This window comes from Pungitius pungitius, chromosome 2, assembly GCF_949316345.1.
Source record: "Pungitius pungitius chromosome 2, fPunPun2.1, whole genome shotgun sequence".
Lineage (NCBI taxonomy): Eukaryota > Metazoa > Chordata > Actinopteri > Perciformes > Gasterosteidae > Pungitius > Pungitius pungitius.
The window spans coordinates 12,792,278-12,818,677 of record NC_084901.1 but is presented as its reverse complement, the minus strand read 5'-3'; the positions used below and the strand labels follow the sequence as shown (position 1 = coordinate 12,818,677).

At 41.2% G+C, this 26,400-nt stretch overlaps 3 protein-coding genes across 5 annotated transcripts; 1 reads left to right on the top strand and 2 right to left on the bottom strand.

Annotated features, from left to right (window-relative positions):
- Positions 1-539: 539 nt before the first annotated feature.
- On the top strand, positions 540-24,037 carry cog5 (component of oligomeric golgi complex 5). Its single transcript, XM_037460481.2, has 22 exons — positions 540-600; positions 1,051-1,190; positions 1,663-1,720; positions 2,394-2,448; positions 3,519-3,588; positions 4,071-4,191; positions 10,355-10,485; positions 12,016-12,175; positions 12,934-13,046; positions 13,142-13,219; positions 13,572-13,653; positions 14,207-14,411; positions 15,240-15,401; positions 16,414-16,513; positions 17,642-17,752; positions 18,542-18,604; positions 19,314-19,417; positions 20,989-21,226; positions 21,332-21,408; positions 21,791-21,917; positions 22,122-22,201; positions 23,482-24,037. Exons 1-22 carry the CDS (start codon positions 555-557, stop codon positions 23,606-23,608), a joined length of 2,448 nt encoding a protein of 815 aa, XP_037316378.2. The 5' UTR covers positions 540-554; the 3' UTR covers positions 23,609-24,037.
- Positions 6,798-9,203, bottom strand: LOC119210458 (G-protein coupled receptor 22-like). 2 transcript variants are annotated; one of them, XM_037460484.2, is made up of 4 exons: positions 9,073-9,203; positions 8,731-8,977; positions 8,343-8,489; positions 6,798-7,753 (listed from the first exon to the last, which is right to left on the bottom strand). In XM_037460484.2, exons 2-4 carry the CDS (start codon positions 8,851-8,853, stop codon positions 6,821-6,823), a joined length of 1,203 nt encoding a protein of 400 aa, XP_037316381.2. In that variant the 5' UTR covers positions 8,854-8,977; positions 9,073-9,203; the 3' UTR covers positions 6,798-6,820. The 2 variants fall into 2 exon arrangements, with proteins under 2 accessions (XP_037316381.2, XP_037316383.2); XM_037460486.2 differs by having other exon boundaries at positions 8,731-8,903; positions 9,073-9,182.
- On the bottom strand, positions 23,853-26,374 carry ndufa5 (NADH:ubiquinone oxidoreductase subunit A5). Of its 2 annotated transcripts, none has more exons than XM_037460488.2 (5): positions 26,215-26,374; positions 25,199-25,243; positions 24,825-24,941; positions 24,631-24,696; positions 23,853-24,034 (listed from the first exon to the last, which is right to left on the bottom strand). In XM_037460488.2, the coding sequence occupies exons 1-5, from the start codon at positions 26,233-26,235 to the stop codon at positions 23,933-23,935; spliced, it is 351 nt and encodes a 116-aa protein (XP_037316385.1). In that variant the 5' UTR covers positions 26,236-26,374; the 3' UTR covers positions 23,853-23,932. The 2 variants fall into 2 exon arrangements, with proteins under 2 accessions (XP_037316385.1, XP_037316384.1); XM_037460487.2 differs by having other exon boundaries at positions 26,191-26,313.
- Positions 26,375-26,400: the final 26 nt, after the last annotated feature.

Sequence of the window (26,400 nt, the reverse complement as noted above, 5' to 3'; positions counted from 1 at the left end):
TAAATAATTAGACATGAACATCACAGATCCTCAAAGATGTAGTGTTGTAGATTTTTGGAAGCAGGAAACACCACGGTGTCCCAGCTCATTGGGGCTTCATGGAGAATGAAATAATGGATTCTCTAGCTGTGAAACAATACAATCATGGATGTAACGTTAAATAAAGTCAAACCCATAGCAGTAATACGCATTGATATGAAATTCAGCAAAGAAAATGAAGAAAACCCTCAACAATAAGAAAAACAAATCCACAGAGCAAACCATCACTCAGGGTTAAATGAGTTAATGTGGAAACGTCACAGGTGTGGATGTGGTCATAAGGAGTAACTGAACATGCTAAGCAAACTATTACATGTGATTATTGTAATGAGTCTTATGCATTTGTCTAGTAAGATGAGCTAGGTCAAATCTAAAGCCATTATTTTTGAAAATGCAAAACTGAACTCACACTCCTACACCACAGGTGGCGCTATTGCGACTTTAACGACAGATGTTTAACAAAACGAAGAAGCGCTCCGTCTCTCAGTTTAAACGTCACATGCGGAAGTCTCAACATGGAGAACGTCGGAGAAGCTTCCACGATTACGCTTTTAAAAGAGGGTAAAACAGCTCTATGGATGATGTTGGTCGTACTGATTGTGTTAACCGATAGTTCTGAAACATGTTGTCAAAATGTTCACGTCCATCCCTTTTCCGAGCGAACACAACCGCTGTTAATGTTGCGTATCCTCATTTCTAATAGTGACGTGGTTGTCCAGATAAGTTACATTCACCGAAAACGTTTTTCTGCACAGCAATACAACGAGATAATTGCACTGGGAAGATAAGTTAAAAAAGGAAGAGATTAGCAAGCAAGCGATTAAGAAAGTTTGACTGTTTTGATCTTCACTAAAGCTTACATGGTGTGCAGAGATGATTAAAGAGAAGCACAACACAACAGAGATGAAAACTATATGCACAGTACAAGAGCTGGAATTTAGCTGGAGAAACAATACACTACAGAAGTGACATTTGTACGAACGGTTCTACAAAGTGCTGTTTTGTTTACAGGGTGCTACACTGATTTCCTGGCGGATAACTTCGATGTGAAGACGTACACAGCTCAGGTTATACACCATGCTGTCATCGCGGAGCAGTTGGCCAAGCTGGCTCAGGGCATCAGTCAGCTGGACAAGGAACTGCACAGCCAGGTACCAGCTCAATACAGCACAACACAATGAAGCTCCCTTACTCCCAGCTTCACTTAACATCATCAATAAAAAAGACTGACTTCACATAGTTTGGTTCAAATAGCCAATGCATCATTCCCACAACTACAGGGAGAAGGAGTCCCAAGCAATACAAGGCTGAGGGGGGTTCAGACTTTGAAAATGTCAAGTTTAATCCTCAGAGAATATCCAATTAATGTCATTTACAACTTTAATCTATAAAAGATTTCCAAATGGCTTTACCTACAATGGCCCTCAAATGCTGTCACTGATTATTGTTTTAGAAAATTTAATCAATCCCAAATTATTTATACTTCCATAACTGCTGTTTATTTTGTCATGCCTGTCAAATGTTTTGACAGATCATGTTCTATTTGAGAAAAAATGGGAAGCCACTTCCAAGTGGTATCCATAATAGGAACCTCATCCATCTGTTTCTGCTGCTCCGTTCCAGGTTGTGGCCAGACATGAAGACTTACTGTCTCAAGCGACAGGAATAGAGTCCCTCGAAGGTAAAGTGACACATATCTATATACCATCATTCTAACTTTATGAACTTCACAAACATCCAATGTGGGTTTATATCTCTATCTTCCCAGCTCATTGGTTTCAGGTCATTTTACTACTATTAGCAAATATATTACACACAATTGTAACATGGTTAACATAAGTTGTCCATTCGATAAACCTATTGGACAATTCTGGGCTTTAACTTTTTTTGGTAATCGTACTGTAATAGTTTATTGGTAATAAACTGTAATACTATTACAGTACTAAAAACCCACATTGATTTGATCAGTCTGCCATAATGGTGCTATAACATAGTGTGGGAGTTGTTACCACATTGCCAGTGACTCTATTTGCTAATTGTTAGATGTTATGACAACATTTACATAATTGATGTGATCATGTTCGGATACCAATTATTAGTTCTCAAATACCAGACCTTCTCAACAGTAAATTAAAGACATTTGTAAAACCTTTAAAGCTATACAGATATTTTAATAATATTTTAAAGCATTTTTTATTTGAAAATTATTATTTGCATTTAAATATTCACAAATAATTACCTGCTTTGAGCTGTTCATGGGTTTTACCATAAGGAGGCTTCTCCTTCAGATTAAATCTGCTCAAAAAGTGTTTCAATATGTAGTGGGAACATGTTGTTGTTGTTGTGGTTTTCAGGGGTTCTCCAGATGATGCAGACAAGGATTAGTGCTCTGCAGGCTGCTGTTGACAGGTAAATCTGGGCCCTGTTCCGCGTACGTGGTTAAACAAAGTCGACCAAATGTCCTTTTAGCCAGCTCAAATTAATCTGATGATTAATGTCAGGCTGCCTCGGTTCCTCAAAAGCTCATCCGCTCTCAAACAAATCTCATTAATGCGAACCATCAGTACAATGTCAAATTAAGGAAGAGCCTCATGAACACATATGAGGAGGACCATAATATGTGTATTTGAATCATTTCTATCGCAGGAACTTGAACGTACTGTACATCTTCTACATTGTTCATTTTGTACACATGACATCAATCGCAGTCTATCCATCCCAGTGGAGGGATCCCCCTCTGTCTCTCTCTAAAGGTTTTTTCCTTTATTCTCCCCACCAAAGTGTTTTTCATTTTTATCAGTGCCATTTGACTCCATGGCAGTTAGTTACATGCATCCATACACTCAACAAAATGCCCTACATGAGAATAGTGTTTGCATTAGACGTATTTTGGCCAGGGAATTGGCTATTTGGCCCTGGAATTGACCCTATCCCCCCCCCCCCCCCCGCTCCCTTGAAAAGAACCGAGTCAGTAAAAAGATCCAAACCTCCCATCACTACTGCAGGCATTGACTGCATGGGCGGGGCTACCATGCAACAAGCAGCCGTCACTCACAGTCCTCTCAGGGAGACATGCCCTCATGTGCAGGGCCTGTTGCCGACCGGCTTGTTGAGGGAAAAGATGCCAGAAGTGAGATCTGGAAATACTTCGGGTACAAAGTATTTATTTAGTGTTATTTTTAAAATAGATCTGAATAATTTGTGAGGAGGAGGTAAAAGTGCAAATCGTATGACTTACCCTTGCCACAAAGAAGCCCTCATGGTGTGATTATAACTTGTCGTACACATGTCTTCAAGGTCACGTTATGACAGATTACAGATTAGACGATGTGAACTTGAAAATGCAACATTGGTGCATGCTCATTCATTCATCTATGAAGTACAAGTATTCAAATGGGTTGGTATGTTTCTGTACAAGGTCTTTGTGGATGTTAAATGCACCTCTCTGGTTCTTAAAGAAGCTATGCTCCTCTCTTCAGGATAAGGACGAAGATTGTTGACCCATACAACAAGATTGTGGCAAGAATCACCCAGCTGGCCAGACTGCAGGTATATCTCCAGCGCACGTGTGATGATGACATCACATTTATTTTTCTTTGGCTACGTGCCAATTTTACGAGTTTACGAGCTCGATATAAGTCATATGTGTGCAGTGCAGTTAAATCCTGCTGAATATTGATGACACAGTGGCTCTAATAAAGGTCATTGTGTCAGATTGTTGTTTCTTGCCTGAACCTTGAGTATAAGTTAGATGTGATTCAAACATTGGGTCAGTCACTGAGGAATCCTAGGCCTCTGTTTTTTCCCCTCTTCAATCAGAATATTTATATGGATACACAGTTCAATAAATGAATGAGCATCAACACGTGAATGCAGCTCAGTTGAGTGCAGGGTCGCCCTACAATCAGAGCATCGGTGATTACATGTCATTTAAGTGACGTGCCTCTCCGAGATGAATTAATTGTGCAATTGTTGTGTAGTTCTTCCCTGTGTTTCTCACTATTTTCCCACTCCGTCTCCTTCTGCTTCAGATGGCCTGTGACTTGCTCAGGAGGATCATTCGTATTTTGTACCTGAGCAAGAGGCTCCAGGGTCAGCTCCAGGGGGGCAGCAGGGAGATCACCAAGGCTGCTCAGAGCCTCAATGAATTGGGTGAGGACATGCATGTTTATTGATTATCCATGGTTCACATCGGTTTCAAGAAAACCGGAAAACTTCTGTTTCATTTTTATTTAATTTGACTGGCCATTTGTGGGCAACTGTGGATCAATGGAAAGCGTTCTTCAATCAGGTAGTGGTAGAGGCCATGAGTTTATTAATGGCTCAAAAGAGCTGTGACTCAGTGACTTCAGTGCTGAAAAGAGACCTGTTTATTTTCTCTAATAATGATGAGTAATAAGCTGCTCTTGCATTAGAGAGAGCCGTTGTATATGCTTTACGACTGTCTTCAAACTAGACTAGATTTTTCTAAACTCGTAGCCATAACATTTTTTGTTTAAAACGATTTTGGCTTTGATTTGTGGGTTTGAGGGTTATAGTTCATTAAACTAAGAAAAGGAATACAATCATTTACCTTAAGGAATTGTGCACCTTTAAAATTAAGGTACAAACACTGGAAAATCCAAGAGGCTGAAGAGGATGGCTGACAAATATATGGCTCCATCCTGCTTTATTCTGACACCTTGTTTAATAGAACATTCAGATTCAAAAATCAATCAAGTTCACACCACGTATTTTATATGATTCTGACGGTATCATCCATATATATATATATATAAATCATATTTATTTTTTGGAGTAAACCCATTCATTCATTGACACTGAAAAGGGCTACCTGAACTTGTTCACAGCTCTTTTTTCAAAGTGTTTTCAGGAGCTGTAGGGTCTTTCCCTCCAGAACACCATGGCCACACAGCTTTTCTGTGCTCCTTCAGCCACTCAAAGAATCAAATGGCTCGAGGTTAAAAATCAAAATGGATTTAATAACTAACAGAAGCAGATACGGTTACAAAGTGAATGGTGTTATATTCCATGTAGTAGAGGATCTTCCTTCTCCAGTCTAGTATGACCAACAATAATGGATTTCCGGATGCTTCTGACTCCATCGCCTCCGGGGTGTGTTCATTATTGTTAGAGCCGTATATGATTGGCTGCACATTCAAAAGTAACTCTTCCCAGTGTAGTGCCTTCGGTCTACGACCAGGCATTTTATTACCATCCTAAGTTGCTCCATCTGGAGACCGAACTTGAAATTCACCTAACCAGACCCTACTCTCATCAATATCGCGATACATTCAATGATTACACCTTCAACCTAAAGCTGCTTCAACCTAACATAGTATGATACACATTATATCATCATTATCATCTAATATGCAATTCACTGTAATCCTAAAATATCTTAAATTATCACAATTCGTAACATCATTAACATAATATAAACTCATTGATGTAGTCAACTGTCCAAAAACTCAGTCGGCACAAACAAAACTTCCCTTTAAAAAAAAAAACATCAATGGGGTTAAAAAGGCTCAAGAAGAAACCATAGGAAGGGCGTCAAAGCTGAGACCTTCCTCCGAGGCTGGACAAATTAAAATGAACAGTATTGAATTGCGTACAGAATACACAATATGTTTAATTCATAATACAAATAATAATTTCTACCGCACTTTTCTACTTAGCTTTTCTGCTTGAATTCCTAACAGAGCATGTGCCTGCTAGCCTAGGACCACGCACGGCACCAAGCACACACACACACTCACAGACACACAGAAATAGCAGCTCCCTCATTCTATTGGCTGCAAAGACCTTTTAAATGGGGTCAGTGTCCTCACTGTCCAGCACAGCCACAAACTCACTGTGATCCAGTGTCTGCTTCTTGTCTCCGTTGTGCCACTGAGTTGTACAACTATTTCTCAAGTAGAGTGTGCTGCTTTTGTGTTTTGTTATTGTTGACACTAAGAGGTCTAAGAGGGCCGTTTAAAGATTAGAATCATTTTCAATGCTATTTCCCTTCCCAAGAGGTTGAATTATTTCCTAAAATCCATGACATACATACTATAGCTATTGTACAGAAAAAGATGTCCACATACTTTTGGTCAACCACTTTGGCTCTGACTAGAATTTCTAGACTAGTACTATCATGCAATTTTCCTGTGCCACCCCGAGGACAAATTGTAAAGCCCTCTGAGGCAAATTCATAATTTGAGTTCTGCTAACAAAAGTTAATATATATATATATATATATATTTTATATAATCGCTGCACTCAATTGGCTTATTGTTACCGGGCTTTGTGACAATACAAGTGTGTGTGTGTGTGTGTGCGTGTGTATGTATGTATGTACCTGTGTGTGTGATGAGCCTGTTATATGGTCCTCTTGAATTGTCCTTGATGGCACTCAGACACAATATTCCATAACGGATAGCAAAGCATCCCACGCTTTGTGTGTCTATTACACTCCCTTTGAGACATATTCTGTCTAGTAAGGAAAAACTGTAAAAGCAATCCTAGAACGTATCTCCACCTGTTTTTTTTATTTTTATTTCAAGTGAAGTCAATTTTCATGTTCCTCTGCTTATAATTTAATAAGCTACCCAAAATTGCAGTGCTCTATTGTTAATGAGCACCTGTGTGTGATTAGCCTGTTATATGTTACTAGTCACTCGGCTGCTCTCTGCCCCGCTGCTGCGAGCTCAATGCGACGAACATCGTGACATATTAATGTCAGTGTGGAACTGCCGTGTGTGGAAAAATAACAACCCCCCGCCCGCCCAAAAAATTAATGTTCTTCTGCAGACACAACCCTTTTCTTCATCTTGCTTTTTAAAACCTTTTGGAACTTCTGCCGAGTAAAGGCATACAGCAGCGGGTGAAAGACGGTGGTTCCATATGCCATCACCAGGAAACCTAACCGGAAGAGAACAGTTAAACTACTGGTCCCGGTGCTGAGGATGATGGTGTTGAGCACAGTTATTGGTGTCCAGCAAAGTAAGAAGGTGGAGATGATGAGAAGAGAAACCCTGAAGACTCGTTTCTGCCTCTGCCGTCTCTCACGATGGCGCCTCACTGCTCGCCGGAGCGTGATTATGACGGACACTGACGCCTGCATGTCCAGAGGTGCATTCCCACTTGCCCTGACTCCCATGCTGCTCCGCGAAGAGTCGGTGGACTCTGCTTGTGTTGCAGTGCTCAGGCAGAGACTGGTTTTGCTCTTTTGCTTCTTGCTGGGTAAGTGGTTCTGAAAGCATGCACCAATGCGTATATTAAGTGCCTGAAGTATTTTGTAGTAAGTCACCAGCATCACCAGAGCTGTAAAAAAGAATATTGGGATCTGTGCTACCAGGTGATAGTACAAGCCGTGCTCTGTGTAATACTCATTCGGATGAACCACTGTGACCACAGCAGTCCCGTTCACAAGGTCTGAACCAGAGTTGATGAAGAAGCTGACTTCAATGAATGGAACCAGGAAACTGCCAAAGGATTGAGCCCAAATGCACCCCAGTAGACCCATAGCGCGCCCCTTCGTAAGCACACGACTCGCTGGGCGCACTGAGATGTCATAGCGGTCTACAGTGATGGCCAGGACGTTAGCAGCTGTTGCTACACTTGTAAAGGAGACACAAGCCTCATGGAAACAGCTGATCATGGCTGTGTCCGTCTCCAAAGGAAGCAACACCACCACTGCCGTCAGTGGAATACAGCACACACAAACCTAGAAACAACACAGGGTATCAGGTCACATCCCAAATGTTATATATATGTTAGTTTAGCACTAGGTAAACAAGAACATGCTTTGCTATGATTGCAATACAGTTCTAAAAAGGGATTTTATCGTAAGTATGGGTGTCAATCAGACAATCAGCAGTTACTCTGTACATAAACAGTACATAAAAAACTTTCTTTAATGCTGTCAATCCTCATTTTGTGCTTATAAAAAAAAAAGGTTTTGGTTCAGGCACTATTTAGGCACCAATATGTTGTAAAAGTACCGTTTTAGCACAAAAACAGACTTTCTTGGGGCCTTATTGAATGTTAGGGAAAACGTGTGTATGCTTTGGAATTATTTTTGTTAGTTTAAATACTAAATTTTCTTACTTCTTCATGTATACTCGAGATTTCACGAAATATTTGATCATGGAAAATCCATTGGTCAAAATGTGTAAGAACCCTGTCGCTGTGTATGGTAGCTCCTGTCATCCATGTATGATTGGATGTAAATGGTGGAATGATGACATCAAAGTGTTAAAGAGATTAGAGTGTTGTGAAGACTAGAAAATAGATGTCCATTTATCATTACTTACCAACACATCCACTACATGCAGGTTCAAGGTAATGATGTTGGAGATGGAGCTGATAAGGTTCTGTTTCGTACAGTAGAGGACGAGCACAGTGACGTTGGAGCTCAAGCCCAAAACTATCTCCAGAAGTAGAAGTCCTGTCAGAGAAACCTACCACAAAAAGAAAATTATGAGATTCAATTTGACTTTAGACATAATAACAATATATGATAATAGCAACATGGAAGTTTTCAGTTAGATTTCATGTTACCAGGAACTATTCTTACTTGATAAAATTCCCACCCCATTAAGGAGCTGGACTGTAACCTATGGTTTGACTTGCCATCAATATTTTAATTTATTTAGATTTGATTAAAAAAAAAAAAAAAAACATGTGAGGCTGCAACGTTACCTGGAAGCTGATGGGGTAGATGAGCTTGTCTGAGGTTGTGTCGAGGTCCTGGGAGTCAGTAGTGTCCAGCATCGTCATGTTGCTCACAGTGGCTGCAAAAATCTGCACGAGGCACGTGTGCATTCTCTCGATAGGAGGCGGAGGCCAAGAGTTTGCACTGTCGAATGCCACTCCTATATTGTTGGGTCGAGAGTGAGATGAGGAGTAGTTGGATATAACACCATGAGCAGAGTCTGAAATCTTGAATCTGAAAAAGAGTTGTTAAGCATAAACAAACCCAATGTGAGAGCACTACAATGTGTTATCTAATGGTGTGATATCAGGCTTCAAGTCACCACTCACCCAGCAATGTCCTCTCCAGCTCAGCAACAATCCAAGCAACCCCGGGGAACTACTGTACCCTGACCCAACCACATTTGTCTACTTGATCTACAACATTTCTTCTGTAAATGTTTTACTGTGGTCTGGCTCCGCTCAGGCGAAGACAGCGAAACACAGAAAGCAATACACCCCCCCCCCCCCCCACTCGTTGAGCGACATGTGGTTTCCAACATCAGTGCAGAGCACGAAGATCGATGCTTTCTTTCATGAATAGCTCATTGTCCGTGGTGCTTGGAATGGAGCCTCCCCTCTCATCCCGGCCAGTGACACAACAATCCTGCTGTCTCCACCTCTGTCCACTTTTCAGGTTTTCTGAGCCATTCACACTGATGTGATCTGGTCCACAACACTTTACATCAGGCTTCAAATATCATAGTCCAGAGAACAGTAAAATTAGAAATGGCAAAATGGAGGGGACAATCCAAGGCAAATTGAAAATGAGCAGGTCCGTTACTTTTGGCTCGACTTGTCATAAACCCTTTGATCCAAGGGGTGGCACTGTGGGGCGAGGACTTGGACATTCACAGCCTCTGAACACCCCCTTTATACTTGCCAGAAAGGTCTCGTCATAGTCATCACCTTTCCTTGCGTTCTTCCTCAATAATATTCACCAACTGATTCAAGCTGATAGAAGAGCAACTTTGACTGAAATAACCACTCGTTCCAACCAAGGTGTGCAGCAAAGCATTTATGAAGCCACAACACGCAAAACCTTGAGGCAGATGGGCTTCAACAGCAGAAGACCCCACCGGGTACCACTCATCTCCACTACAAATAGGAAAAAGAGGCTACAATTTGCAAGAGCTCACCAAAATTGGACAGTTGAAGTCTGGATTTCTGTTGAGACCTTCAGATGGTAGAGTCAGAGTTTGGTGTAAACAGAATGAGAACATGGATCCATCATGCCTTGTTACCACTGTGCAGGCTGCTGCTGGTGGTGTAATGGTGTGGGGGGTGTTTTCTTGGCACACTTTAGGCCCCTTAGTGCTTATTGGGCATCGTTTAAATGCCACGGCCTACCTGAGCATTGTTTCTGACCATGTCCATGACAATGAGTTACTGAAATGGCCCCCACAGTCACCAGATCTCAACCCAATAGAGCATCTTTGGGATGTGGTGGAACAGGAGCTTCATGCCCTGGATGTGCATCCCACAGTCTAATAAACATGAATGCAAATGGAAAAAAGCATGGGAATGCAATAATTGATGATCTCTATTGTTTGTGTGTTGTCCCATGGTTTAGACTATCTGTCCCAGGGTGTGGATCTGAGCGGCATTGAAGTGATTGAGAATGACTTGCTGCTGATCAGCAGAGCAAGGCTGGAGGTGGAGAACCAGGCAAAGAGACTTCTGGAGCAGGGCATGGAGATCCAGGTACACACACACACACACACTCAACATAGAGTTCTTTTTATTGCACTAATTGTCCTGGGCCTATTGGGCAAAGTGACTGTGTCACTTAGTGTTTATGCATCCCCAATAGTTTGCGGCAGCGCCTTCTGGCCTCAGGGATGACCGGAATTTTGTGGTGAGAAGGTCAAAACCACTTCCTCACAATAAGTGCATTCAGCCAAGAGGGGAACAGAAACATAACAACAACAATCAAGAAAGTACAATTTCTTTAAAAAACCAAACTATAGATTGCTATAAGTAAGTGCCAACGTGCTAATTAAAGGGCTAACTAGCAGATGTAGTTGGAAGAGGTGTGTTTTTAGCAGTGGCGGCTGGTGGATTTTATTTTTGGTAGGGCCAGCCAATCAGTTACCATTGATAAATATATATATATAAAAAAAACAATATTCAGAATATAATAACTGCCATAACTATTGAATAAATATCCAATATAAAAATCATAATATATTAAAGGATCAATATATTACAATATCAATATATTCATATAAAATCTATTAGAACATGTATATATTGAGATGAACCTAGTTTGTCCCGATCAGTGTGTTGAGGAAAGCTAGCTAAACATTCCAGGTGTAGAAGTCTCTACAAAAGCCTCGGCTTCCCTTTCACGTTGTCTGATCCTGAGGTCCGGCTGATCTGGGGTCAGTTGTTTCATTACTAGTTTCACCCGCGAATATTCTTCTGCCAAACGGCTTTCTGAGGAGAAAATGTACTGAGTTAGGGTCTGGTCGTATCATGTTGCTAAATGGGCACGTCGCTCGACCCTAACAAGAGCGCAGCGCAGGGTGGCGATGGGCTGTATTTTAGAACACTGAAATTATAATGTCACTCATTAACAACTAATTATCAGTGATTGGCCAACTCCTTCTTAGACCCTCCACCCAGGACCCAGCCCAAACTGAGACAGCTGATACAAGCAGAGAGGAGGCCGTGCAGGAAAAGCATATATTTTGCGCAGATCTTAATTTACAAATATTACTGGGTATATAATCCATGTGGGCGGTGCTGTGGTGATCAGCACAGTCACCAGACTGGTTGTCATTCTGATACCTGCAATACTTTTTAGTCTTCATTTTTGTCTGAAGCTCATCTTTTCTTGAAGCTTTATTTTCCATTGCATGAAATATCTTCCCTGTGGGTGTTCTTAAGCCAAGGACCGATTGAATGTTTCTAAGAGAGAGATAGCTGGTCTCTTTGGAGGCTATGACCAGAAAAGGATTGTAAAGATGATGTTCTTACTTGGGAGAAATCACAAATAATATTTTTTTTAATTTTCTCTTGTGTGTAAAAACACGGTGATGTTGAACAATGTCAACCATGAAACCTTCGAGATTGATATCAATATTGTTTACCTTAAACAATAGATGAGCATATTTAATGTGTGCGGGGCACAATTGGAAATCTTTAACTCCAAAATGAACAATTAAAAAAAAAACTGGCAACCTCCCTTGTCTCACTCCCTCCACCTTCCTCTCTCTTTTTGTTGGTCAGAATCCAACCCAGGTGGGTATGGCCCTGCAGGTCTTCTACAACCTGGGCAGTCTAAGTGCCACCATTGGTTCTGTAGTGGGTGGCTACAGGATGACAATACACGACAACATCACTCGTGCTTTGGACATCAAGGGCCTGACACAGCCGACCAACACCAGAGGTAGGACCCAAGGAGGATGTAGTTCTGAGGCACTTGCACACAGATTGTCCTCATTTCTAAAAGATGAAAGAGGATGTTATTTTACAGTTTGACCCATATTATCCAGAATAGAATATTAAATCATGGCCACAGAGAATAGTTCTGGCTGGAGGGTGTGTATTTTTCATTCTTCTAATTAATGACAATACTTTCAGCTAAAAAGCCACAATAAGATGGTTTCCCTTCATGCTGTTAGGACACATTTTGAGGATTATAGTGAAAATAAATAGGAAATCCGCCAATAAATAGGTCATTTTTAAAGAAGTCTGATTATATTTTCTATTTGTATCAGTTATATTTGTGTGTGTGTGTGTATTAAAGCCTTATCTGGCCCACAAATCTTGATTTTTGGTTCATCCTTTTCCCTTTCAAAGCGCTTAATCGGGTGGTTTCTTCACAGCGTCCCACTGCTTCTTATTGAAGTAAGAAGCAGTGGGACAAATTTCATGGATGCACCTGTATGTACATGACTATAATGAGCCTCAAGTGTGCCCTGGGCAACATGACCCTTCTTTTCAAACTATATTTAAAGATGTTTAGATTTTCTTTAACCAGAGATCCACAGATGGGTCAGTAAGAAGGTTCTGTCATGGGCTGCTGTATGAAGAATCCTAAATGCTCTTTTCTGTCAGGTGTTTTTGTAAGCAAACGGTTATTGGTGTCTTAGAGACCGTATGGGAAACAAACAAAAAGCTCACAGAATGAATTGGTGCCCTCAGGTGCACCGGGCAGAGCTGTGCTGCCCACACCAGGAAACACGGCAGCTTTTCGTGCTGCTCTTTGGACCAACCTGGAGAAATTGATGGACCAGATATGTGCTGCATGCAGACAGGTAGGCAGCTCTCTGAGAACATAAACTGAATGTATATTCAGTATTGAATAATTCATTATGTTCATCAAGTTTCAAATGTGCTGCACACTTTCTAGGTGCAACATTTGCAGAAGGTCCTGATGAAAAAGAGGGACCCTGTGACTCATGTGTGCTTCATTGATGAAATCATCAAGGTGGGTGGCACCACTATTCTGGTTTTATTTAATAATTATAGGAGCAATCAAAACAATCACAAGGCTCGTGTCAAAGGAACTTAAAAAAAATAAAAGTTTTAGGCTGAATTTATGTTGATCTTTATCAAAGACAAGACATCCTCATAGCCCATTATACTTGACTGCTTAATTATATGACACAAGTACCTAGGATAATACTACCTGACCGTGGCAAATCAATGTTTAATTGACGCAATTATCTGTTAAATGCATGCATGTGTAAAAATTGTTGGTAGAAGTTAGCAGGTGTTGCCAAATCGTGTCACTTTAAGGTTATCCAATAAGTAGTCTTTCTCTGTCTTCCCGATAACAGGATGGAAAGCCTGATATCCTCTACACCTTCTGGAATGATGTAACCAATACCCTTAGTGAGGAGTTGCACAGAGCAACTGAAGGTGAGAGCCCTCCTTTTCGTTCCCCTCAGTCTCCAATACAAATACCACCGTAAGAAGATGCTGATCGTTTGTATCCTTTGATTGAAAGGTTGTTACGGCTAAAATGTTGTATATGGTGTCTCTATTTAACTCCTCCGCATTCTAAATAAGGTTACTCCATTCTGTTTTTTGAAAAAAGACCAAATGGCAACAGCCAAAAGGCTGAACTCAAGGCTTAAAAATCTTTGTCCACAAATGAATGTGTGATGTCACACCAAACAGATCTACTTATCAAAAAAAAAATGCTTAACACACAAAGAAAGTATTGATATTGAGCAAATAAACTGAAATGCATTCAACCACCATTGGTTAGGATTAAGAGGTGTTTTGTCACTACAAGCTGTTTTGTAGTGAAACTCTGAATGAGTGAGTCTCCCAAAGGTTTTCACAGTCGAGATTTAAATGTTCTGTCAAAAGTATACACGTCATTTTACTGTTTTTTTTTTTTTCTTTATCATTTCTTTTCCTCCCCTCAGAATCGTTGTGTGTAATAAGCAACGTTTTCTCTCTCTAGCATCTTCCTTCCTAAAGCAGGCACTGGAAGGAGAGTATCCCAAGCTGCTGCAACTCTACAACGAACTGTGGCGCCGCCTGCAGCAGTACAGCGCCAGCCTGCAGGGGGCGCTGACTAGCAGCGGAGGCATAGACGCGTCCCTGGACATCAGCGCCGCAGAGACAGAAAGCCAGGACCTGTTCACACATGAACAACAGGACTACAAGTGAGTAGACTCCACAGATGATGTATAGCTCTTTGATGACACCAGGACCGCAGAGAGCCTTTACGTCTTCCGCCACAAACTAAAGACACACCTCTTTAGACTATACTTTGACTAAAAAACACAAAACAAATTGTAGCACTTTAATTGCACTTATAATGGCTCTTATCTATAGCAAGTTGTAAATGGGCTTATTTGATGAAATTGCTGCAGACACGTATGTAAGTTCCTATACACACCAGTCAATCAGGCTGCGTGCTAAAAACAAGACTGCAAAACTCTCACATGGAAAAATGTTTGGGTGCAGCCTGTCATGTCATGAGCACAATTCAAAACACAAACACAGATGAAAACATATCTGCCTTTTCTTTAGCTTTGAACTTTTTGAAGTTGCTTTGCTTTTAGTTTTTATAGATTCAAAACTTCACAACTATATAGTTATTTCAGTTTCATTCACTCTCTCTCAAAATGATATTGAGTCATGGGATAGATGTGTTAAGTGCACTCACACACACTCACACAGACTAGTAGAATGTCTACACTGATGGGGCTCTATAAATAAATGTCAGCAAAGGTATTCAAGCCAATTAGAAGCTATAATAAGTTAACCTGAAACAATAGTCAGATTGTATGAATTCTTCCACTACAGCTTAGAAACGCAGTCAAGTGATTTTTTTTTAATGCCTTTTGATGAGTGAAAGCATCAGTAGATTTCTCTATCTGGTCAGTCACCATATTCATGTTACTAATACAAATGTCTTGTCTGTTAATACGTTAACATGCACCAGTTATGTTTGTGATCTTTTTGGATTGGTATCTCTTTGTGTGCAGCCCAGAGCAGGCTCTGAAGGACTCTCTACAGCCTTACGAGGCAGCCTACCTTTCCAAGTCCCTCTCTCGCCTGTTTGATCCTATCAACTTGGTGTTCCCCATGGGGGGCCGCAACCCCCCCTCCAACGACGAGCTGGACAGCATCATCAAGACCATCAGCAGGCAAGTACAACACACGGGGCAACAGATCTCCTCAATGAGACGAGAAGAGAAAGAGAAAGAGAAAATTTGAAGCTTCATAATGAACAGCACTAAGTATGGGGAGAAAGATCAAACCACAAAATGTCACGATAAATACATCTAATAAAAACAAACTACTAAAGAGCAATTGGACTGAAAATTAAAATGCAATAAGTAGGGCTGCATGTATATGGCCAAATTGATAATGACCATTATTTTAATCAATATTGCGATCACGATGTGCCATCATTTATTCATTTTAGGGACAACATCTTTGCATTTTCACGTTTAAAAAAAGACAAAACACGGCTTCCACTTGCATATTTTGCTACATTCCAGCAAAGGTATACATCTTTATATCTTCATTCTGAAGCAAAATTTGAATAAAGTCTTTATACAAAATAAAAGGCTGACTAAAAATAAATATGTCATCACCGAATGCAAACAAAAGAAAACAATTATTGTCTTGACCATGTTTCTGAAGCCCTCGTTGCTCAATCTATTTATTGGACACATGTCTTTGTCAAAGATGGGATGTGAAATAATAGGATATAATATTCTCATACATCTCTTATAATGGTAGGGGAAACACTGCGGTCTCTCTACTCTTCTAATAATACCGGAGTCTACTGCAGACCGAACTTCTCTGAGGCTGCCGCTGCAGGGTGCGCACATGACTCCTCTCACCTCATTCTCCCTGCTGGTTAGATGACTTGTTAGTTGAGGCAGCACTTGATTTGATATGTAGCAGACCATGCGTTTGAAACGTCAATGTTGCTGACAATCATTGCGATCAAAATTCTTTGTTATTTGTGCAGTCCTAGTAATTAGTATAAAAACAGTACCCGGGACCATGTTGTGCTAAACCATTAGCCTTTTTAATATTTATTATATTTATCCTCATAAACCCAAGCAACAGTTGAACTCCAAATATGGCGATAACTTCCGTTTGATAATTAGCCAGGTCACATTATCTCTTTCTCTTTGTGTATAGTGAGCTGAATGTGGCATCAGTGGATCCAAAACTCTCACTGGCTGTATCCAAAAATGCAGCCAAGACTGTCCAACTCTTCTGTGTCAAGTCGGAACAACTGGTGTGTATGTTGTTCAGTTTGAAATCCATATGTATGTATATTTAGTTATTAGTAAAACATCATTACATATGTATGTATGTATGTATAACATGTAACATGTAAAACATCATTACATCTTCTGCTGCAAACTAAAGACACACCTCTTCAGACTATACTTTAACTAAAAATACTAACATTGTAGCACTTAAATTGTACTTATAATGTCTCTTATTTATAGCAGGTTGTATATCGGCTTATTTGATGAAATTACACTTTCTTGTTCTTCTGAGTTTGTGTCCTTATGGGTGAAATGCACTTATTGTGCGTCAGCTAAATGACATGTAATGTAAAAAAGTTGGACCCCCTTTAGCCTTCAGAACTGCCTTTATATTCGTGGCACACAAGGTGAAAACATTCCTCAAAGATTTTGGTCCATATTGACATGACACCGTCACACAGTCTCTGCAGATTTTTCGGTTAAATGCAATGAAAGTCGCTTTGGATAAAAGCGTCAGCTAAATGTCATGTAATGTAACATCCAAAATGTGGCTCCATTGAATTGAGATCTGGTGAATGGAGGCCATGGGAGTACAGTGAACTCTTTGTAATGTTCAAGAAACCACTTCTGCTGGAAGAAGCCATCAGTAGATGGGTACACGGTGGTTATAGAGGGATGGACATGGTCAGCAACAATGCTCGCGATGCTCAATTGGTACCAGGCGGACAAAAGTGTGCCAAGAAAATATCCTTACACCATTACACTACCGACCTGAACCGTTGATACAAGGCAGAAGGGATCCATGTTTCATGTTGTTTATGCTAAATTCTGACCCTGAATGTTGCAGCTGAAATCGAGACTCATCAGACCAGGCAACGTTGTAGTCTCAGTTTCCTGTTCTTGGCTGACAGGAGGGGCACCTCTAGTGGTCTTCTGCTTCTGTAGCCCATCTTCTCCGACATGTTGTGCGTTCAGAGATGGTATTCTGCATTCCTAATGTCACAAAGAATTAAGGCAATTCTGAAGGCAAAAGGGGTTTGAACCTTTTATGTATGTATGTGTGTATATATATATGTGTATGTATATATATGTATATATATATGTGTATATATGTTTATATACTGCCTCCCTGTGTGTCCCTCCTTCTGCAGCTGTGCACTCAGGGCGAGGCCAGTCAGGTGATCGGCCCGTTGACAGAGGGCCAGAGGAGGAATGTTACTGTGGTCAACTCCCTCTATCGGCTGCAGCAGGCCATTGCCAAGGTAGGAGGCTGAAAGGAATACTTATGTATACTTATGTATACTTATATATGTGTTTGTTATTGTCAAGAGTAGGGCAGTAACCTGGTAATCTCAACTGTCATGATCAGGCGTAAAGAGAAGTAGGACTTTAGCACTGTCACAGGAATTACATTTTTCTGACCACAATAATCATTTTCTTTATTTCTATTGTGATTTTGATATTAAGCTTGCTTTCCAACTCTATAAGCATCAGCAAAATGTTTCGATTACGTTGACCTTTTATCATTAGACTGACTACACAAATAATCCCAAAATGTATGAAATTGGGTTGGGCAGTGGGTTCCTCCAGCGGCCTCCATTAACAATGTATGTTGTGTCCTGACACAGCAGCCAGCGGATTGATAGCATGACAAAACAATTAGTCCAGCAATAAATATTCAACCTCAAGCCTCTAAACTTTGTGTAAAAACATCAATTTTATTCCAGAAAGGCAGAGGGAGGGACAAAGATGGGATGTGAAATAATAGGATATAATATTCTCATACAGCTTCAAATTATTTTTAATACATTATTGATCAAGTAAAGGGAAATGTTTCAATTCAATAGATTTTTCAATTAAATACTTTTTTTAATGCTGTCAATTATTGTGTAACACACTTGATGCTCAGTGACCAGTCGGGGTTGTTGTTCCTTGGTTGTGTGTTGTCGGCGTCTCTCTATTTGCTGCAGGTGCTTTAAAAGTATAGTTCAGATATGTTTTATTTTTTATTTTCCTCTCAATGTTTGACTTTTTATTTCTTGTATTCACAGATCATCTCAGGATCGGGCTCATGTCCACCAGTGACTGCAGAGGCTTTCTCTTCTTCTTTGGAGGTATCACAGCAAACTGCTTTTGGATTTATCATTTGATTTTATGTTGGATTCAATTGAATAGTTTAGTTTGTATAATAATAGTGTACAGCAGCATGTCTAGGGTCTGGTCCTGGGCTGCTCTGAGCCAGCCAATTGAAGACCTTTAGGGGAGAACACGTCCAGTTGTCTTTTAATTTAACTCTATTCGTTGGGGTGCCTCAGGAGTCAAAGCGGTTAATTGATCAGAAAGTCTATGGTTCAATGTCTTGATCTAGAAGTGTCTGTGACACTATTTGTGTCTGTGAAAACTATTGTTGTGGGTGAATCCAGAAAGTTGCTGAGTGAGGTCAAATGAAGTGTCCAGCATTTGGGTTTATTTCCTTTGTGAAAATGAATATCAAATTGAGATAATTCCGCATTGTAGTAGTGGAGACATTGTGCAGAGACTTATTATTAACTAAAAATGTCTTATTCCATTGTCACCTAATGTTAAGATGTTGTTATTGTTTAAGGGCCTGCAGCCCGTAAGAGTTTAAATTCCTGTCACAGACACAAACTCATTGGCTCGTGCAGTGTAGCCGATCACATATGCAGTTTCAGGGGAATCCGATTTTTTGGGATGCACAGTAGCTGCTGAAGGTTTCTTTGTGGTTTTGCTCTTATTCTGCTTCTATTTCCATTGTATTGTAGTATATTTCATCAGAGAACTTCCTTCCTTTGTGTGATTTAGGCCGTGCAAGTCTTGATGGGCAGTGCAGTGCAGCCTCTCCTGCAGTCAGTGAGTGACTCCATAGAGGCCATCATCATCACGCTGCACCAGGAAGACTTTTCAGGGTGAGCAACAGTAACTAGGAAGCTTTTCTGGAAGCCAGATATAAGGCAGGCTGGACCAATCTACAGTAAACATGCCTCCGCTATGCATTGATTGATTCATATTGTTTGTAGAGGGTTAGGAGAACCTGCCAAATGCATTAATCTAAATACATCAGATGGTTCAAAAGTTCAAAGCATATTTATAGCAGGACACTTCTGTGATCTATGCAGATTAGGTTTAACTAAATGGTAAAATAAAACGAGGCGAGTCAACCTAGCCACCCAGGCTCCAGAAACCCAAGATGCTTTAACTGGGTGTTAATATTTATCCAGTTTACACTGCAGGAACTTTTCCTGTGATCCAGGTATCGTTTCAGGACCTCACCTGTTGGGACTGGAGGAACTCTGAATTCCTGTTAGTTCTTCAGCTGTAGTTCCTGTGCCGCCCAACCAAATCCATCAATGATAATGTTTTGTCATTTTCATTTTCTTACTATTAACCACTTTGGACAGAATATCGTGTACCATTCATATATCACTTATCAACACAACTTTTAATACCTCAAAAATGATTATACATTATATACATTCTCCATTATCACACAACCGTATACTTACTTGTTGGTATGTAGTCTCATGCAGATGATGCAGTTTTTGTTGAAGATAATGTCTTCATCTTTCATCCATTGAATATATTATTACCCAGTGGGTCGCGGACCCGTTTTTAGTGGGTCGCGGGCCTTTGCATGGGAAAAAAAAATTGAAAAGAAATGAATTTTGAAGGGACGTTTTCGGCTCGTCCGTCCATGTTTTCAGTCAAGCGCGGCAATTAGAACGGGAGAAGATAAGACTGGCGCCGCAAAGAAAACCAGGGCCAGGAATACCACATTTTGGTTTACCTTTTTACCTCAAGGATGGGATGGCAAATGTTTCTGTCATTTTACAAGCAGCAAAGAGAAGCCTGGGATCTCTGTTTTGTTGGAATGATGTGCCAATCAAATGATATATCTCCAGTTTCAGACTAATTGATGTGCACAGATCTCCCCTATTCATCTAGGCGGGTCTGTGTTTGATTTGAAGGAGGGTTTTCTCTTTTTGCTGTCAGTTGTCCATGCACAACATCACCAGATGTTTTTCAAGGTCTGCTTTTGACACTGAGAGACTTGTACTCCTCCGTTTTGTGAGGAGACCTTTGTGGAAGTTTGATCTCGACCTTCCTGCAATTCCACACCAGGTTTTCACGTCCTTTGTGTTGTAAACTGGCTCCAACAGGTCCATCAGATCTATGCCGGCCTTCTCCTCTATGTAGCCCTCTTCCTTGATCATTCCGTGCTTGTGCAGGTCTTTTGATGTACCTTGGTCTTGTGTCCTGGAACAGCACTAAAACTTATATCAGCATTGAAAGGTATAATAAAGTGAAGGAGATTGTTGCAGGACTTTTTCCATACCTAGACTAGAACATAAAACACTTCTACAGTTGTTCTTTTTAAACAGAAAAGCAATTTCAAAATGAGATTAGACAGTTAGATATTCAGTATTTCCATTCCCATATGAAGTGAAGCTGTTCTAACCTACATGTGTTTGTTTGGTAGGCCGCTGTCCTGCCCTGGTAAGCCAGATGTTCCGTGCTCACTCTACATGAAGGAGATGCAGGGCTTCATCTCTAGAGTGATGGCCGACTACTTCAGACACTTCCACTGTGTGGACTTCATCTATGAGAGCACTGAGGCCCTCGCCCAGAGGGCCATTGAGCTGTTCATCCGCCACACCAGCCTGCTGCGCCCGCTGGGAGAGGGCGGCAAGATGAGGCTGGCTGCTGACTTTGCCCAGGTGAGGCGGAGTGTCCTGGACGCTGGAAACATGATTCCCAAATACCGATGTCATTGGCTACACTGAACTGTTTGAATACTGTGTATATGTGTGTGTGTGTGTCAGATGGAGTTGGCAGTGGCTCCACTGTGCAGAAGAGTATCTGATTTGGGGAAACCTTACAGGATGCTGCGCTCTTTCAGGTGTGAAAGAAGGACACTTCTAACAGTCATTTGTCCCCGTTGATTTTGTTGGAAGGGTTATTTTTATTTGGGGTGATTTATCAACATTTTTACTAGAGGCATGACCTTTTTCAGGAGCCAGTTGGTATTCACGCTCAGATCAACTCAAATTAAACCACAATGTCATTATAGCACTTTATACTTGATTTGTGTCAAATAAGATAAATTTCCCAAACACAACTGCATTAAAAAGGGCAGGGGACACCAATCTATCAATCAGTTATCTAACCAGTCCTAAATAATACCAGCCATCAGTTTTGATAACTGGTATATATCAGGTGATTTTCAATTTGAAAAAAAATGTTATTAAACACAATATAATATTATGGCTTTTACGTTCCAGGCCGCTGCTGTTTCAGAACAGCGAGCTGATAGCCAGCAGTCCAGCTGTGGGTGACCTGATCCCCTACAGCACCCTGCTGCATTTCTTTTTTTGCAGAGCCCCATCTGAGCTCAAGTCCCCTCACCAGGCAAGTACAGTCACACACACACACACACACACTCACACACACTCACAGTTTGTCAGTTTTGAGGACCACCATTTCCCGGGACCTCATCCCAACCATAACTGTTGCAAGAATATGCACCAACCTGTTTCTGGTTCTAACCTGACCTCACAAGGACTGTGCTTTGTAGTGTATGAGACTCTCCTGAACAAGTGTTGTCCCCCACAGCGGGCAGAGTGGTCCGTCGCCCGGTACTCCCAGTGGCTGGATGATCATCCCTCTGAGAGAGACAGGCTCACTCTCATCAGGTAACTTTCTATTCATTCTCTTGTTCATTGGATAGGTAAGTGTGCCACCACATCCAAGGTTCAATCCTAACTGCCAGAAGAGGGCTTACTAAGCCCCCGGGTCCGGACCCGGACAGCTTTGCTTCTAGACCCGGGACCTATAACAGATTTTTATTTGAAAGCGTTTCCAGCTTTCACGGCACTCGTTCAGCGCTCCAGGAAACACACGCACCAATTACATGAGTTGTGAAAGAAGTTGAACGTTCACTGGAAGTTATTTCAGCTGGCGTTCTCCAAAAAGAGAGTCTGAAAATATTTGTTTCTCATAACGAGGGCCTAGAAGCATTCTTCTCACACACAGTTCTTCCTCTGTCTCTCTAAAGTTTTCTTCCCTTTTTTCTCCCCATCGAATGCTATTTTTTTTATTTTTGGGGGAGTTTTTCCTGGGTTGATGTCAGTGTTTCTGGACCGAGGATGTCACGTGTGTACAGACTGTATAACCCTGAGGCAAATCTGTGATATTGTGCTATACAAAATTAAATTAAATGAATCATATAATCATGGCAGAAACTGACATGTGTTGGTCAAATGTATAGGCTCATTTTAAGTGCCTCATCACTGTAATCCACTAATGTCAAACTCGCGGCCCCCGGGCCAAATCAACATGGGTAAACACATGGGATCGACTATCAACATGGGTAAACACTCCTCTAATTGTTTGGCCAGGATGGAAGTGAAACATCGATCATTTATATTTAGAAATTATATTGCTCTTGCCTTCTTTCAGTGTAGCTGAAATGACTTATTTTCAGCTGCTTGGCCTTTGAAAATGGACTGTTCTTGTATAGCTTTTCATTCACACACAGTGGCACCTGCCCATCAGCAACTAATATCCACACGCTGTAGTCACAGCTACGGGAGCAATGCTGGGTTTATGTGTCTTGCCCAAGAACACATCGACATGCAGGTTAACCGGGCCGGAGATCTACCGCCAATCCTGAATTTCAGAGCACTTTGATTTTTGAATGAGTTGTATGTTCCATCTTCTTCAATTCCCATGCTAGTAATTGGCTCTCTTGAGTGGTCAAATGTGTGGAAATGCACTTATTGTAAGTCGCTTTGGATAAAAGCTAAATGACATGTAAAGTAAAATATGAGTGAATGTACATACTGCCCTAGAGCGCCATCCTATATACGCCTTTGTCCTCTGAACAAGTGAATCCATCAGTCCCATGGTAGAGAATTCAGTACCACATAGAACTGTTCATAACGCCTGTGCTGTTTCTTCTGTTCTCCTTCAGGGGGGCTCTGGAGGCCTATGTGCAATCAGTGAGGGCCCGCCAGGGGAAGGAGTTTGCTCCCATCTATCCCATCATGCTCCAGCTGTTACAAAGGGCCGCCAGCAACTCACAGGACATCAGAGCCTGAGGAGGCCACAGGTGGTTCTCAGCATGAAATGCGTTTGGGGGGGTAGTGATAATGTGTAGTGAATAATGTAATTGAAATGCATTGCCTGGTTTGTCTTCCTGATTCTCACATAGATACAATTAAAAGTGTATTTTCCACAATGTTTGAGCTAAATAATTTGATTTATTTTGTGTTCTCTAGACATAGCTGTAAATAACAGATCAGCTCATAGTTGTCATTGATGAGTCATGAAAACAAACAGGAAAATGTTTGCACCACATTTATTTGTACAGGACTTCATTAGAAGCAAAAGTATAGATCTCACACAGACAGTTCAGAGCATATTCAAATGGGCCATTTCCATTGGTTGGGAAGCGGCTCCTCAATCAGGGGCTCCCATGGTTTCCACTCTGACATCTTTCTGGACAGAGCAAGCTCGCACTCGGCCTGCACACAGGAGACACTTTTAAACGATGTATCCAATGCAATAGAATGACTTCAATTCACATTCTTATAAGAGATGTTCATAATGCTTCCTGTTAAACAGTTACTACTGACTAAGTACTAAGAAAGTTCCCCTTAAAGTAAAGATAAACATTATTCACATAGTGTCTTGCTCCCAATCAGACGTCAAGCCGCTAAGAAAATGCTGTAGAGATCCAAATGATAATGAGTTGACTGCTTTTAACCACCTCTAGGGATTGAAACTAGTATTAGTCGCCTCAACGTGGATCAACAATAGATCAGTTTATGCACTTTATTTGTATCCATCCACAGAGCACAAGGTACAAAGAAAGCAGGGGCAGTGTTTCCCCTCGGTTTACAGGAGGGAGGGGGGCTGCGTACCTGGAGATGAAAATGTCAGTGTGACTGCAATAATAGAAGTCTAAATATGAGTAGTATAAACTAGTGACAAGTGGAGTAGCGCAAGAGTCAACACTATGATCATCCCTTCTCAATTTAAACATCACCTTATGAAGTACAGCTGGGTTTTAACAGTACAAGTGGAGCATCAAGAAATTAAGACGGCTGCGTTGACATACCTGAAAAATAACTTCTTCAATCTGCCCACAGTTTATTTTCTTCTCCAGCTTCTCAACATCAGCCTCCTGCAAAGAGACACATATGAACACATGCTCTCTGCTCTTTGGGCATCATGAACCGTGATACCTTTAGTTCACCTTTAGCTGATAACAGCTCCACCGTCACACTAAATTGATCTGGCTCCATGACTTACCATTTTGACGTGATTGAACCGGTCGCTGACCAGCTGCTCGGTGTACTTCCTGTAGGCGGCGTCCTGTGGCATGGTCTGCAGCGACGCAAGGATCTTTGAGTACAGAATCCTCAGACGCTGGGAGAAAAATTAAGCACAAACAATGTCTACTGAGCAATGAGTGTCTTTTTTGTCGCGTCAGTATTTCCCTTAAAATTATAACGGGGGCGCCCTCCAGCTAAAAAAGGGTCCAATTTTTAGTTTTTTTTCCCACGCTGACATGAATATATCCGTGTGAGCTCACAGCAGCGGTGCTTTTGGTCAACTATCAAGTTGTAAACCTCGGGGAAACACTGGGCGACATGTGATCATGGTGTTTATTGTCGACTGCTCACCTCGTGTGGATTGTGGGACACTGCCAGGCCAACCAGGCCAGTCGTCTGGAAGGAATCAGAAGGAGAACCAGTTTTTATTTCCGGGTCACTTAAGCCTATCATACCAACTTCATTCTGACCGAAACTGTGATTTTTATAGACAACGCGATTATGGATACGGCTCCAAACAAATGTAATAATTGAACAAATCAAGTAATAGGTGTTTTGTAATTAGCACATATAACAACCGAAATTAACTGCTCAGTATTTGGGTTGGACTTGGGTTTACTAAAAATCAAAGATAGTAGATAAAGCCCAGGGACTGATATGCTTTGTTATCTTTTCATACTTTTCCCTTTTTTGTGCTGCGGTTGGTGGTGGTCACGTGCTGTGCTACAGCCGCCCCCTGTATGTACACTTCTGGAGTTTGGAATTATGGGATTGCCAATGGTTGAAGAATCTAATCTTGATATCCATCTGAATTGAGATTGACTCCAATGATGACAAGCCTCCAGCAACCAGCATAGCCTTCTCAGTTTGACCCTCGATGGCTGGGAATGTTTGGAGATTTTTTCATGGACGCAACCCACAAATGCATGTTCCTTAAAAATGTGGCACCATTTAAAAGGGAAATAAAAAACGTTCGAACGGTGTAAGATGTATTGCCAAACTCAAATTCCCTTACTCATGTTTATATGGAATAACAGTGGCTGGGCTCGAAATAATAAATGGTTGCATTGTATCATTTTTACAGTATTAAGTATAGACAAAATGCTTAGCTATTTGTTTAGTCTAACGTAGGATCTAACTGTACACAACAGTGTTATTTTGGATCCGGCAGCCTGAGACAACATTAGCTAGCTAACGTTAGCTAGCTAATGTAGACATAACGCAGCGTCTCGTTTCCGCTGCAAAATGTTCAACCACGTTAGTCCAGCGCGAGGCCATGTAGCGCCAACAGTAATGACTGACAAAGTACTGCATTGTATTACTCCACGTATAGTATCACTAACCAAAACTATGACCTCTAGTAGTACCTTTTTGAGCAGTCCGGCCATTCTTCTCTGCGGTCAGGACGACTTCCGGCCACTGTATATGACGTCGGCAATTATTGTGACGAGCGACAACCCCTGAATATGACGTCAGCGATTCTTCTGACGGGACCACCTGAAGTAAATTTAGACAACCGTTAGAGGGGGGGGGGGCGCGCGCGCCACTGTCGT

What these genes read in the sequence shown, in the direction of transcription:
- cog5 (XM_037460481.2), top strand. Translation starts at nt 555, where the DNA reads ATGGAGAACGTCGGAGAAGCTTCCACGATTACGCTTTTAAAAGAGG. An exon ending in AGCAGGGCATGGAGATCCAG is followed by an intron (nt 10,486 to 12,015) that starts GTACACACACAC and finishes TTTGTTGGTCAG; the next exon opens with AATCCAACCCAGGTGGGTAT. An exon ending in GTGTCAAGTCGGAACAACTG is followed by an intron (nt 16,514 to 17,641) that starts GTGTGTATGTTG and finishes CTCCTTCTGCAG; the next exon opens with CTGTGCACTCAGGGCGAGGC.
- LOC119210458 (XM_037460484.2), bottom strand. Translation starts at nt 8,853, where the DNA reads ATGCACACGTGCCTCGTGCAGATTTTTGCAGCCACTGTGAGCAACATG. An exon ending in TCTACCCCATCAGCTTCCAG is followed by an intron (nt 8,490 to 8,730) that starts GTAACGTTGCAG and finishes TTTTTGTGGTAG; the next exon opens with GTTTCTCTGACAGGACTTCT. An exon ending in TGCATGTAGTGGATGTGTTG is followed by an intron (nt 7,754 to 8,342) that starts GTAAGTAATGAT and finishes TGTTGTTTCTAG; the next exon opens with GTTTGTGTGTGCTGTATTCC.
- ndufa5 (XM_037460487.2), bottom strand. Translation starts at nt 26,235, where the DNA reads ATGGCCGGACTGCTCAAAAAGGTACTACTAGAGGTCATAGTTTTG. An exon ending in GGTTCAATCACGTCAAAATG is followed by an intron (nt 24,697 to 24,824) that starts GTAAGTCATGGA and finishes GTCTCTTTGCAG; the next exon opens with GAGGCTGATGTTGAGAAGCT. An exon ending in TTGAAGAAGTTATTTTTCAG is followed by an intron (nt 24,035 to 24,630) that starts GTATGTCAACGC and finishes TCCTGTGTGCAG; the next exon opens with GCCGAGTGCGAGCTTGCTCT.